General features: G+C 38.4%; 1 protein-coding gene across 4 annotated transcripts in view; it reads right to left on the reverse strand.

Annotated features, from left to right (window-relative positions):
- tjp2a (tight junction protein 2a (zona occludens 2)) overlaps positions 1 to 15461 on the reverse strand; it is a 50797-nt gene that overhangs the window by 23171 nt on the left and 12165 nt on the right. The window contains exons 2-3 of one of the 4 annotated variants that reach the window (XM_046066126.1): positions 12069 to 12198; positions 3322 to 3375 (exon numbers count right to left, since the gene is read on the reverse strand). In XM_046066126.1, coding sequence (XP_045922082.1) covers positions 3322 to 3375; positions 12069 to 12071 — 57 coding nt within the window. In that variant the 5' untranslated portion in view covers positions 12072 to 12198. Of the gene's footprint in view, positions 1 to 3321; positions 3376 to 9812; positions 10082 to 12068; positions 12199 to 15461 lie in introns of those variants that run through there. The other 3 variants (XM_046066125.1, XM_046066128.1, XM_046066124.1) reach the window with 3 other exon arrangements.

Here is a 15461-nt window from a genome sequence, read left to right on the forward strand (position 1 = left end):
TTTTTTCCATTGCTGGTAAATGTAACTCTCAGTTATTCAGAAGGACGATGTTTAAGAAGTGTGTCTCTGAAGTTGGATGATAGCTGGGTTCTCTGATCGGTCAGATTGTTTCCAGTCGGTTGAAAGTTAAAGCAACAGATAGTCTAATTTCTTCTTCCAGATGTGTCCACACTTGAGTTAACAAACATCATTTATCAAATCAACCCTTGCTTTGCCATTTAAAAAGTAAAATCCAAAATAGTGCCAGGATTCAAACAGTGCCTCTAAAATCTCAGCCTCTGTGTTCATTTCCTCCATGTTTGTTTTTACTTTGCATCTGGTAATCTGACCGTACAGTACACACATTAACAAAATAAGTTCACCTGTTTATTCGAGTATTGGCTATTGAATATAAATAAATTTTAACTATGTTCAAACAGAAAACATTACTCATTATTCACATAAAGCTCCAGTTCATCTTCTGTCCATTAACATCTGTTTGCAATGTCTGCTACCCGAGATATTTATTAGCTTTGTGTGCTTTATATGTTTTGTGTATGTTGTAATTACTAAAATAAGTTATAACTATATTTTGCTGTACTTGTTAATGTTAATCCTAGTCAGTTCTGTGTGGTAAAGTTATGATTACCATATGCACCTTTACTTTTTCTTAAAAAAAAAAATAAAAAAAAAAGGCAAGAGATGTGAAAAATGCTACTCCGCTAACAAATGGTAGAAGAGACCAAAAAGTACATGCACAAAGCAGAATGTGACAGCTGGCTGTGGCGGGGCTGAGAGTCGGGGGTCACACGCCTGCGGCAGAGGACCTTTTTGCACTAAATCTGCTTTTCTGGCTTCAGTGAACCGCAGCACGAGACAATGAGCTCATCAGCATGATTACCTAAGCTCAACTGGTTTGCTCTGCTCACATAGCCGTACACGTGTTTCACATTAACAGCAGTGTAGAACTTGGTCCACTTGGCTGGTGGCGAGATGTGGCACGAAGATGTAACACGCCTGTAAATAGCGATTATTACTACTATCAACGAGAATGTGTCAGTATCTCATAGTTCATGATTTAACTTAGACAGCATTTTTTTTGGACAAAGGACTTTTATAGTTGCTTACGTTCAAATGACACTAAACACTTGAGACCAGTGGCTTCTGTTAAATAAAACTAGGGTTTTATATTTCTCAAATTACTATATATGGGCCGGATTTATTTATTAACATCTCAAATACTAAGTACTAAATTGAGTGTGCATTCTAAAATATTGCACGTGCAATTGTAGTAACTGTTATGGGTGATCAACTTAGAAGTATTGCGTAGATGACAACAGGAGCAAACACACTTGAGGTGGCAGTATTTAGGGTTTTGCATGTTTTAATGGTTTTCCCCATGGAGAGTCGGGAAAGAAAGCAGCCACCGCATAAAAATGTTTGTTTGTTTCATTCAGTGCATCCCGAGTATGTGGAAATCATATGTACCTGCCATCCTGCCTGAGATTACACTAAGTACTTGGGACAGCACACCTGAAACACTGCTTTGGAAATCCCAGCAGAAACAGCTACAGTATGCTGGAAGGACCCAGACGTGAGGAAATGCCAGCAGATCGTGCTTCATCCAGCCAGAGGGAACAATCACCGACCGTCCACACCGTGCCCGGTCGCTCAGCGATCTCCAGTCCCTGTACACCCCAACGCCCCATTCCCTCTCCGATACCTACAATGGGTTGTGTCGCTTTACGACTGCCGCACTGTGAACAGTTGGTGATCGTTCCCTTTGGCTGGATGAATTTTATACGTGATCCATGCACTACTGCAGCAGGGGGTTCTCCGCAGTGCCACGCAACTGTCTAAATTCTTCCATCTCCCGGAGAAAAGAAGTTAGGTCGAAATGAAATTTGCTGTATTGGCATGAATGTTAATACAACAGTACTCCCAAAGCTTCAAGGAAAATACAAAACAACCCAATTCTATTCATATAGTTCATCGCATAAATAAAATATAATTTTATTTCTATACATTGGATATAGAATAATATCATCTAATATTTTTAATTTCTCTACATGTTCTTTTATTACGGCTGGGTCGCCTTTTCACAACAACAACAGCAGCCATCTCTGCGCAACACTTGGCAGTTTGCACCTTCCTTTCAAACGTATTAAATACAGATGCTGTTGCACTCACATAAAATTGCTTGTAGCCTTGTTAGATCACATTGCTGTAATAAATAAACCTATTTGCATGTTACCCTCCCATTACTTTGCACAATAAAACTGAAACGCCCCCAATTGTATATTCGTTAAGGCAAAAGTAGTAAATGAACAAAAAGTGTTCTCTTGGACAAAGATGTCATTCTGCGTGCACACCGTTCAGATTAGCTTACAATATTAATTTGCTGGTGTCTACTCACGCAAACCTTTATGATGCTGTGGTAATGAGTCAAAATTCCCCCTGCAGAACCCAAGTCCAATCAATGGTCATTCTTACAGCTCAGATTTGGTCTCTACCAACTCTTGATGGAAATATGTGGCTGTTTAGCGGCTAATTGCCCCACTATGTTTACCATAGTTGTATATAGATATATATAAAAAAAAGTTATATAGCCAAAAACGTAATCACGATAAATATCAAATCATTATTTCTTTCAAGTTTAATGGATGATTTTTGCTCCTGAGTGAAGGTTATTGTGGTTTTAAACTATTCTTCATGGTCACAACATGACAAACATTTGCCAAACAGTGAATCACTTTAAAAATTAGAGGTAGAACATTCAAAACAATTATGATAAAATCTTTTCTCACCAAATATGCATGAGTAAAATATGTGAAAGATTTCTCAGTCCCTGTTCCTCAGCAAAATATAATAGAAAAACGAAGTGCTAATTCGTTCGTGATTCAAATGAATTAAATCAAACATTTGTTATATGTTATTGAGGAAAATTATATTGCAATAATTAGCATTATTGTTTTATTGCCCAGCCCTATGATATAGTTGATCTTGCCATGTTGGTTTTCCACACCACCATACAGGGAGCTCCAGCTTTCATCTGACATCTGCTAATTAATCATAATTCTGAGGATTAAACTAATGAATAAATGATTGCATACATTTACTCCAGCTCTCATTCAGAGGACAGGGGAAATGTCTGTTACATGTGTAGTCTGAGTGCGCTTTGCTCTCTTAACCGTTGATGACTGCTGACTGCAACGTGTCAAACTAATAATTTAAATGCATTCCCTGTGAAGGACTGGGTGTAACAGCCTGCACGTTCATGGCTAAAATGTAAATACTGTACTGAGATAAGGTCTGGTATGCTTTGGTGCAGATGGGACTCACCCTCTGCAGGGTCACGGTGTACTGCTCCCACACGGTCTCCTCCATGACCGGGTTCTGTGGACAGAAAGGAAAGATTACCATGGGTAGTTTCATTTCACTGAGCAGATTAATAATGCATTACGTGATGTAACGACAAAGCCAGTTCATTAGCCCGTGCTGTCGTTACACAACCAGGAGCTCCAAGTAGAACAATGGCAGGCCGTTGATGGGTACAAGCTACTACAAGTTTGTCTAAGAAACTTCTCTCTCTCAGCTTGATTAAATATTGATGATAACCCCTGAACATCAGTTAGCTTTCTTTAACAAGCTCTTGAAAACAATTCAAGATGAAAGCGCCTTCTCTGACAGACTGTTCCATTAAAACACCAGCAGGTTACACAGATCAACCGTAAGATACACACCGGCTAAACTTCAAGTCATAAAACCTGACAACTCAGCAAAGTCTAGGGCTGCAAACGACACTTACGGTGATTATCAATTACTATAACATTCTTTTTTGGATTCATCTTCAAGAAGAAAATTCCTTACATAATTCCTTGATTATTATTAGTTTACTTTTAAGTGACTGATCAATAATCCAGTCAGTCCATCCACCAGTCCTAATGAAGTACTAACTTTTGTCAAAAATATTCCATCACTTAACATCACTGAAAGTTGATTTCCAACATCCAAAAACAGACCATTCTTCAATTTCTCTACAAAAATGAACCACTGAGCCACTTCTGATTTTGACTGCTTACATCGGCCATTACTCTTTGAAACACAATTAATTTCGATCCCAAATGATAATTTTATAACAGTCAATGGCACTTTTCTGCAAATGTGGATCACTCATTTCAGCCCAAGACTCGACTCAACCCATTTCTAAAAAGAGGGAAGGAAAGAAAAAAAACAAACAAACACTCGGAACCAGTCCGGTCCAGCTGCATGGCCGAGCCACTTGCCCAGATCTGATCAAATCTGAGCCATGGTAGCAGAATCTCACTCACGAGCCCCTGAAGGATACGTATGGTCTTGACCGCGTGGGCCCATTTCCTGTGCAGGCTGAGGACGGTCTTCATCGTTGGCGCTCTCCGTCTCTTATCTGTGTCTCTCCCTGTTCACCGCCAGCGGTGCTCTGGCAGACTGATGTGCGGCGCAGCCTCCTCCATGGTCACAGCTGCACAACCACCAGCAGCTCTCCTCCTGCATCTGCCCGCCTGCCTGCCTTTGACGTAAGAGGGATTCTGCTGGCCTACATTCAGCACAAATCCCACCGTCTGCAGACAGTGTAAACAGAGACACACCAACTTCTGCACAGGCACGCGGTGATTAAACACCAGAGTCTTCATCCACAAACACAACAATAAATCACACCACAAATTTTGAGTTCGATGTCTCCCCAGACCCCAAGATATGTCAGACGCTATGTAAAGTTTTAGAGATGATTCTCACACCAGCAAAGACAAACTAAAACTAAACGTCTGCAGAGTGCTAATTTGTTGGGGTTTTTTTTCCCAGGGGGTACTACAGTGGAAAGTGAAATCTGTGTGGTGCTGACATCTCAGGCCCAGGCTTAGAGAAATGGGGGCACGACTCAAGCTGGCAGCTCACCCATCCTAACCCGCTTTTTTGATCTTCTGGCCTAAAATGGGGAAACCAGAGGACCAGCAGCAGCGAGGAGACTACAGAGATCCAATATGACCGTGAATACCTATACACTACAGAGAAAGCAGAGAGGATCTTTGTTTTGGCACTGCCCTTGGAAATGTCCATCTGGAATTTCATCTTAAACTGTATCAAATGATTAATATTGCGCAGTACATATTCCCAAACAATGTTTTAGTGCTATCCAAATACACTTGTCCTTTACAGCTAAATAACAAACTGGAGCTAAAACAACAGAGAAAACCATCCCATCTTTCAAACCAATACCCTGTAACTGTGTGGGCTGTATGCGAGGACTGAGGTAGAGTATTTCGTTTTTGTGCTCACCCTAAGTGAAAAATGTGTCATATCAATAAAGAAAATACTCATGAAGAAGTACTGCCTCTTTGGGTCCATTCACCCCCCCCCCCAAAAAAAACCCCCACAACAGCAGAAGAGAATGCCACTATGTGAGGACAGAGGAAACATATTAACTCATGAAAGTCAGATAAATGACTTAGAAGCAGGCGCTTCGGGCAAGGCCAAACCAGTTTTTAAATCAGACCGTCTTCTTGTGCCATGTGATATGATTATGATGGCTGCTCGCAGGCAGGCCTGCTGGATAAGTCCTAGCCTCCTGAGTGTTGGCCATTACATAACAAAACACAAACACATTTCCACTAATGAGGAGGGAGGTTGAAATACTGGGTCATCCTCGCAGGACGTGACTTACAAAACAACTTATTCAGAGAAGGAGTCGACTCTCTTCAAAAGCCAGAAAAACAGAATATGTGGGGAGAGTTCAGTCATAACTCAAAGCTGAACTGAAATAAAGTCTCTTTGGGTGATGTTCAAATTTAAACGTTGTTTGCTTTCTTCTTCTTTGGTTGTGTTAGTGGTTCTCACTAACAATATTTTGGGGGATTTTGATATGAATTATTGAGTAAGGGTAAAAAAAAAAAAAAAAAAACAAAGTTCACAATATAAACGCATTTCCACATGAATTTCATAAAATAATTTTAAAAAAAAAGGGTGCATGCCAAATAGGATGTATGCACGTTAGTACTTCTTGGAGCTGCAAATTAAATGTTTATTATCATTTAATCTACTGACTTTTGTTTTTGATTTATCGATTCATAGTTTAGTCTAGGCTATATTTCTACAATTGTTTTTCCAAACCAGGGCTTTTCCTGCATCGCAAAATTTTGTCGCCCCCCCAAAAGAGGTTTTAGTGAGTGCCAAAGGAAAATCACCAGCACCAAAATGATCAGAATTGAAGAAGCGTTTCAAATATTATCCTAATGTGTTTTAATAGCCATAAATCAAACAGCTTTTGAGCAAGCAGAACATAAACTTAAATGAGACATCTTCAGGCCCCGGTCCTCTTCTCTGCCCTCGCCATATCAGCATCTCCGCAGGGAGATCGGGAGCCTTTCATGCAGCCGTGTGCGCCAATTGCTCGTCAAAGTCACTTTTCGTGAACCGACCAATCACAGCCTGGAGTAGGCGAGACATTAAAAAAGGCTGATGCACTACATCAAACTTTAGAAATGTTTAACTTGTTGTTCTGTATGCACGGTTTTTATTATTGACAATTAGTACATTGCATAAACAAATCGGAGACTGACCACCATGTAGAGCATTTTTCTTGCACAATAACCTAATGACTGAACACAACCCAATAGTGATATCTAGTGGTGAGGGTTGCAAATTGCACCCCCCCTCCCCTACCCAAGCGAGCAGTTTAGCTACAGTGCCTGAGACAGGACAAAGATCTATGAAATAAAAGAGATTGCCAGTCAAGAAATTAGTTTTCTTCTAGATATATTAAGAAATTATATAAAACTATATGTTTTTTTTGAATATTATTACTTTATAGTTACTTTTTCATTAACAAACAACAGCCACATGAAGAAATGAAGTGCTACATGATACTCCTGTAACACATTATTTTACATCTTTGGAGCTTTGGCTCGTCTGGACTAATATACCAAAGTAAATCAAAAACTATCACATCTAGTGCATCAAGTATGACCACTGACAGATACCAGGACAATGTAAGCCTCACTGTTTCTGCACCACAGTCCATTATAAACCATATAATACATAAAGTTTACAAAGGCATAGTCAATTATCAAAGATCCTCTCGCTTTGTTTAATTAGATAAGCAATCTGTAAATAATATTAAAATGTATTTTAGAATTTTTTGAAATACAACAGAAACACAAAGTAGTACTGACAGCCATAATTTCAGCTTATGGTAAAATGGTGCAACGTTTTTAATGGGCATTTAGCATGTGAAAGTACAAATTACACATTTGTGTGCACAGTGGGAAGCAATATCCAATAACATTTTTTAATGCAAATTCGGAAAGTATTTATTATTATTGGTCACTTGATAGGGACACGGTCTTGTTATATATCACCATTAGCAGTAAAAAGAAATACATGTGTTCCACCAGGGCAGTAAAATATAAAGTTTAGCTGCTGGTCTGAGCTTCCCTGCTGTTACCGATTAGCAATAATATTCATCAGCTGTTTGTCTCAGGAAGGTAACTACATATTTTTTCTACCAGCGCAGTAAAAGTTTAGCTGGCTGATCTGAGCTTCGATGCTGGAAGCTTCCATTTTATTGCCAATTAGCGATCAGCTGATTCTCACAAATTTAAAAGACAAAGCCAAAACAGAGCACTGGAGAAAAAATCCAACTAACATAACACCACAAGCCAAAGCACAGTGCTGGAGAATAAACCCATCCAACTAACAATACATTTTTTTCCTACCAGTCAGTAAAAGTTTAGCTGACTTATGCTTCCATGCTCTAAGCTAATGTTACGGTTTTATTGCTAATTAATTTGTCCAAATGTCACTTCTCTTCTTCTAATAAACCAGAGGACTACTCAGAGACTGTACATTACTATTTCCTCTTCTTCTTCTTTGTAAGTATTCAATGTAGTGACGGGCGTCTACACTACCGGAATTACACAAGCAGAAGAAGAATGCCGTGATGATGAAACGCGCTCTGTAGCGCTGTTTGTTCGTTGTCGGCTACGGTAGAAACATGACGACAAAATACAGCGACCTCCACAGCAGGGGGTGCCCGCGGTTATGTAGATATAAATGTCACAATTTAAGGTAATAAAAACATAACGGTTCATTATGTAAAGACTTTATACACCACTGAAAACATAGTTATGGATCTTATATTGCTTTTCTGTCGACAGAGCCTCAGAAATATTACACACTAGACCTTTAACTGGAATTAATATTAGGCTACTAATAGTAAGCTATAGCAGCCTATACCATTATCTGAAACTATAATGAATACACAAACATTAGCACTAATCAAACCTTAACCACGGGGGTGTAGGCTAATATCAGAAAAAGGTTTTATTTGCGAAAAAAGCTGAATCTCAACTTAAAAAATATATCTGTAGGCAGATTATCCAAATCAAGTGTAACCCGTAAATAAATAATTATACTAACATATTACTTTACTTTTATACCTTATATACACCTACCTCCAGGTTGTGGATATATTTTGTTTATCAAATGGTCAGAAATAACAAGAAAATGCATAGATTTCAGTTATAAGGTAACTGATGGCCTTTACTGTACGAATACTGATCATGCTTACTGTCGTGCAAAGTCACCCCCAAAAGGCCCATTCTGAGCCAGGAAAAAACCCTGCAAACCAAAGTTGAAACCTCCAGTTTATTCAGTTTACAATAATATTAAAACAGAAAAAAGCAAATCTTCATTTATAAGATGCCAATTTTTGCTTGAAAAGTGACCCAAATGATTTATTGATTATACAAATTGCTGCCAATTGATTTTCTACAAACCAATCGATTAATCAACTAAATAGTTTCAGCTCAGGTTTCGAAGCAGAACTGCTATTGTTATAAATTTCTAAATACATTTTTCTATACAAGTTTCAGTCCCAAGGCAGCTGGAGATGGGATGAAGAAAAACAAAAACATGTTTTGTAAACTTGTACAGGAAAAAATGTAAAACTGTATTGAAATTTTACTGCACTGTCTAAGATGCTGAAATCAAAGTGTAAGTTCAAATGAAAGAAGTCGCCATAGTATGTACAATAGAGAAAAATAATGATTCATTCACTGTTTTTAACTGTATAACTAAACTAAAGATATTTGGCTGTAGTCAGAGGTATAATGTGATGTTTCATGCAGGCCATACTTTTGTTAAGTATGAATTTGTTAGAAAACAGTTTGTAACCTTTTGGAAGGGCGTTTGTGAAACAATGAACAGCTCAAAAACAAACAACCAGCTGACAGAGAAGTTGGACAAGTCTGCCCCCTACTGGCGACAGAGCTTCGTTACACCGTGAGGCACAAGAACGAACAACATATGAATAACTTGAAAATAAATCCATAATAATAACTTTGGACATCTGTAGCCTTTAGGTAGTAATGCCCTGCGAGCTGTGCCACCGTTAACTGTTGCTCCTTAAGAGATAGGGTAATTAAAGAGGACAAAAGGAAGCAAAAAATTTGTTTTGACCACCAAAGGAAAGGCAAATGAGCACTGTCCGTCAACTTCAATGAGACCAGGCGATCAAATATGGCAATAGTCGATACATCATTAAGACTTATAGGGTCAAAGCAAGGTTCAAAATAAGGTTCAAAACAGGGTTTATTAACTTCATAAGTGTTTCTAGTCTTAACAAACCATAGCTGACAGTTAGCAGGTGCAACAGGATGCAACAGGGATTCATGGAAACCCTGAATAATTACTTCTCCTTAAAAACATAACGTTACATACAAAACACAGGATTATATCAGCGCTATTATCTCTCGAGTTTTGTATTTATGCATACTTTTAAATTTAGCTGTACTTACGGTGAAAAACTGAGTTGCGTATCTGCTCAAAGAGAGCAGCCCTCCTCCGTTTACTGGCATCACGCACTTTGAACTGGCCGGGACTGGTACTAAAGATTAAAACAAAACTAACTAGTTTAGATGTTTCCGGTGGGATATAGGCCAACGTTTTGAAGAACAGAGTTTCAAACTCTAAAAGACTAGTCTACTTTATTTCCAATATCGCACTTTTCTTCCTAAAACCACACACTCTGGGCAGAAAGTAGCGCCTCGACTTCTAGCTTGGTTCAGCTTTTAGCAATGGGAGTGGGGGTGGTCGTGTTGGGAGTTTAAAAAGCAGCTGGGATAGAAAATAGTACACTAAAACAACGTGTTATAACATTAATGTCGTTTACATTTTAAAAACTATCTATATCTATAGTAACGAACCGGTGATGACAATACAGACACAGTCTGGTGGGGGGCTGCCACCCCTCATACCGCTGAGATGGAACCGTCCAAAACTTCCTTTGATTTTTAGTGATCCTGCTGTGAGGCTCCCAGACAAATAGCACAATAACAGATTTAATGCGTCATCCTGCAGAGTTTGACACGCAATTTAAAAACGTATCTGAGCAGAGAGGGAATTCATTTGAAATGTATTTTGAAGTGTATAAAACGTATGTTGGATAGCCTATATTTACAGCAGCGGCTTTCCAAAGGCAAAACAACAATAGTTTATGTAATATTTCAAGTACTTAAGATTAAAGATAGCAAAACAATTAAACCCACACATTATTAAATTTCTAAGCATATGCAGCCAATAAAATTTTATATATATATAAAATCAATCAATCAATCAATCAATCATACTTTCACTGGAACTAAGGGACCCAAACCATGAAACGGACCCACACAAAAAGTACACACATGTATGAGGATGTAAAATGTAAGGTTCTCATAACAACAATGCTCATCTGTGCTTTATGCTCATGTTGCCAACTTTTGCACATACTTGTCAGAATTGTAGTATTGTTGTATTTTTTATATACACTTGTAATTTTTTTGATCTCCTTACTTTTTATATATTTATATTACTATTTATGTTTTATATGTACTGTAAGCACCAATTCATACCAAGCCAAATTCCTCGTATGTGAAAATGTACCTGGCAATAAACCTGATTCTGATTATACATAAGCAACTGAAGCAAAGTCTGAAAGAAATAGACAAGCATGTACAGCTGTCACACAATAACCTGTTGTTGTTTGTGTGTGTGCGCGCGTGTGCGTGCGTGCGTGTAATACTATCCATTCAAGCCTGCCAATATCTGGTATTTTATCAGCGTGAGACAAATCACAGATAAGAACGCTGGCTGACCCTGAAAATGTCCAAAATCCCTAATACCACATAAAATGTAACTGTTTCCTTTCAATATCAACCATTCTAAGAAATTGTAGAAGCTTTTATGCTGGTGAAAAAGACAACACTTAACTCAAAATGTTTAACTTGAGAGCAGCAACACCTTCAGAATGAATAAAAGTCTAGTAAAATGAAGGTCGACTGAGTCAAATCACTACATTTCACATCAACTGAAATATGTGAAATAGGCCTTAAAAATAGGCCATCCTAATGCAAAACAGCTTCGCTGGCCTGATTAATTTGTGTGACCAAGTCATTAAAACAATGAAGCTTCTGGGACATGACATGTCTCTCTGGTTAATCATCATCCTGGATGCAGGAGGGGTCACTAAAGCGTAGTTTCATTCAAATAATGATAGAAGATAGTCAGGGAAACACTGACTCACTAAACCTCACATCTCCAAAGCAGCAGCAAGTCAGGAGAGAAGCAGCCTTGTTTGCAGCTTAAAATGCATGCATGCATTTTCCAGCTTATCCAATGATGGGATTATGAAAGAGTTTCATAAGCTTAAAATTCATGAAATTTTCATCAAGAGAGAAACCCATAACCATGCAAGTGACGTCACAGTATGAAAATCACCAAAGCTTGATGGACCTGTCCCAGTGTTTGCTGAAAGATTCACAGTTGTATGTGTATAATCAGAGAATAATCATAAAGCTGCTTCAGGAATCCATGTGACTGGATTCCAAACTAGCATAATAAATGCTAATGCTTTAATAGATTCGTATCTGGTGAAGTATGAGTGCAGACATGTTGAGTATAAATACTTAAACAGTAGGGGGTCAACAGCCCCACACATACAGTGTAGACAGAGTCAAAGCAGACTACCACACTCTGAAAGCACACCATCAACATTAAACACCATGTAAACGTACCATCGTAATAGCCGAGTAGCTGCGTGAAGAGAGGCGGCGAAGATACAAGTAATGGGCTTCTCTGGACCAGCGTAACTTGCAGCTGGACTTGAGTAGGTCAGTGCTGGTATGGTCAGAGCCAGGCTGGTCCCTGTGCACACAGAGAGAAACACACACTTTTAACAGACACCTCATTACAACAGATGTGACTCAAAAAAATCAACAAGATCATTCAAAACCCACTATATTCACTCTGTAGAAATATGTAGTTTTTTTAATATTGGCAGCTGTGGCTCAGGAGGTAGAGCGGGTTGCCCTTTAATCGGAAGGTCGGCGGCTCCTCCAGGCTGCATGTTGAAGTGTTCTTGGGCAAGATACATAAATCCCAAATTACCCCTGGTGGCTGTTCCACCACTGTATGTGAATTCACACTGTGTGTGAATGTTAGTTTCGGTTTGAGCACTTAGGCTCAGTGTGTGAATGGTGAATGCAGATGTAGTGTAAAAGCACTTTGAGTGGTCGAAAAGACTAGAAAGGCGCTATACAAATACAGAGCATTTACATTAAAATAAACTTTTCATTTGAAATTATTAAAAAGGACACTCAACTGATTTTACACATAAAAGTTACTCACATTAATTACTATTCAGCCCCAGTTCTAGAGCTTAATAACACAATCGTGATGGTTTCATCATGATATGTCAGTTTGGGCTTTGAGACTAAAAGTTTTTAAAAGAGAAAGTTGAGTTACACACTGTTTGAAAGACATGCATTCTCTACAGATTCATTCTTTATTGTCCTTGGTGGAGGAAATTTGCTGCCAATTTAAACAATGCTAACATGCTCACAATGGCAATGCTAACATGCCGATGTAAAAAGAAAACAGGACAAACTTTAACTTGCTGATTGTACTGGATCAAAAGTTAACGTATCGTAGAAGTTATTATAATTCATCCTTAAGGGGGACATGAATATTTGTACTACCAACATTTACCCATCCAATAGTAGACATTTCACTCAAAACCAACAAATGTCAACCGTGTGGTGGAAAAGTCAGGGGCATACATCGTTTGGGAACCATGAATGTAAAATGTGTTGTGCAAACTAGGGTTGGGTATCGCTACTCTATTCATTTATGGTATCTACCGAAACAGCCCAGTATCGAGTAGAATCGAAACGTCTCCAGTCAAACCAGTACTTCAATTGATACTCTTTGTAACCAGATCGCAGCAAATAAATTATATATTTGTATTGTTTTGCTTGCAGCCAAACACCCTAGCAACACACTCAAAGATAGCTAAGAGCACACCTTTTTTCCCCCCCTTATGTGCCTGCACCATAAACTGTATAAAAAAAGGCCGCTCAGCTGCGGTCTCAGGCATGTTCGTCACTGTTGCATGTTTATCACCACAAGCTTGGCTTTCCGTTGGTTTCATCTTCTGGTATCATTTAACACTTCTCTGTACATTTTTATTTGCTATTCACATCACTTGTCACTGATCGATAGATAACCTTGCTTGTCCATAACAACAACAACAATAAAAATAATAAGACAACCAATGACCTACTATGGGTTCAACAGGTGGTATTTTATGCAAGGTATCGAAAAAGTACTCTATTGGTATCGGTATCACTTTAAGGGTACTGGTATCGTAAAATTTTTAAATGATAACCAACCCTAGTGCCAACTCATCCAGTAGCTGTTGAGATATTTGAAGATTAGAAGTCAGAGCATCACCAAAGTGATCCACCAATCCACCCAGAGATATTTCAGCCTTTGTTTTGACACATTTAACAAGTAATGCTAAATGAGAAAGCACCCTTTCACAGGGATTAAAGATTACAACCATCTGCTTTTTCAGAACAACAACTAAAACCTTGATTGTTGAAGAAATATAAACCAAATATTCAAAGATCAGATGAGAAAAAGTAGAGCTCTCAGTTGTCAATAAAATGCCACCTTTTCCAAAACTAAGCCACTTGTGTATGGCTCTGAGGGATGCCAGCGGAGACCAGGCTAACACTGATACTACCGACTATAATACTATAATCTGCAGTCCAAAGAGCAGCATCTCTGATCTGATTGCTAACAACATGTCAGAACATGTGGTGTTCTCCAGTGAGCTGAAACAACATTTGTCAACTTCAAGGCAGTGAGTCAGAAATTAGGTTTTTGATTCATTCAGATGAAGATTACTTTGATACTGTGCTGCAAGTGAAGAAAGCACATGGCCCTGCATGACTAAACCTGCTGCCCATACTTCAAGCAGAGACTTGTAGGATCATGCGGAAGTGCCTGGTATATAGGTAATACATGACATAACTCACTTCACTCTAAGACATGAAAGAAAGCGGACTCGGACTGGGCAGGGCCACATTAACTTGTTACGAGGCTCTGGTGCAAAACTGCCACACAACAATACGCCCTACTGAAGCTCCAAAACTCAGTGTCTTTCGTTAGACCCTCCCTGCGTGATTAGCTCCTTGTAAAGTCCACTTCCCCAGTTTGTAATGCAGTATTAAAACTCCCAATCCTATTTAGACCTTACCTCTGTTCAATCAGAAGCAACTGCAAAACTACTCAGTCACACTGAGGTATAATAGATTGTAAACAGATTATATTTACTTGCCCACAGGTGATGCAGTTCAAACTAAGAGCACTTTAGTGCCCATTTGACTCCGAGTCAGGCAATATAATAATGTTTAGTGCCTTTCAGTGGAATCACATCACGCTGATATGAAGATGTTGAGTGCATGTGGTGATGCACAATTCTTGCATGTAAAACGTTAAGATACTTTTATATTATTGTACATTTTTACAGGTTTGTTTAACATTAATGGAACATTACCACGCAATGTGAAGAACATCAGTTCGATTATTATTTGTTTGATTAGATTACGTAACCTTATTGCTCACAGTAACCCTAACAAAGTGAAGTGCATACGATAGTTGTGATATACACATAATTAATAAATGTACAGTACGAGTGAATGCAGCTATAATCCATACACGACAGAACCAATAAAGTAGTATATACAGTAAAATTAGTCTGGCTATGATACTGTCAGGGCTGGACAATATGAACAAATGTGGTATCACGATAAATAAAGTTTCATATCTTTCGATATAAATAACCTGATGGTTAATTGTGGTTTAAACTCTTATCTATGGTCAACACTTGGTGCCAAAAAGTGGATCACTTCACAAATCTGAAGTAGAACATTCAAAACCATTATGATAAAATCTTTGTCAGCAAATATGCATGAGTAAAATGAAGTAAAAGCTTTTTTCAGTCCTTTTTCCTCAACAAAATAAACATCTTAATAAAAAAAACTAAGTCCTAATTTGTGTATGATTCAAGTGAATAAAATCAAACATTTATTGAACATTTGATATGATTACAATAATTGTTT

This window comes from Micropterus dolomieu, linkage group LG13 (genome assembly GCF_021292245.1).
Source record: "Micropterus dolomieu isolate WLL.071019.BEF.003 ecotype Adirondacks linkage group LG13, ASM2129224v1, whole genome shotgun sequence".
In the NCBI taxonomy this organism is placed as follows: Eukaryota; Metazoa; Chordata; class Actinopteri; order Centrarchiformes; family Centrarchidae; genus Micropterus; species Micropterus dolomieu.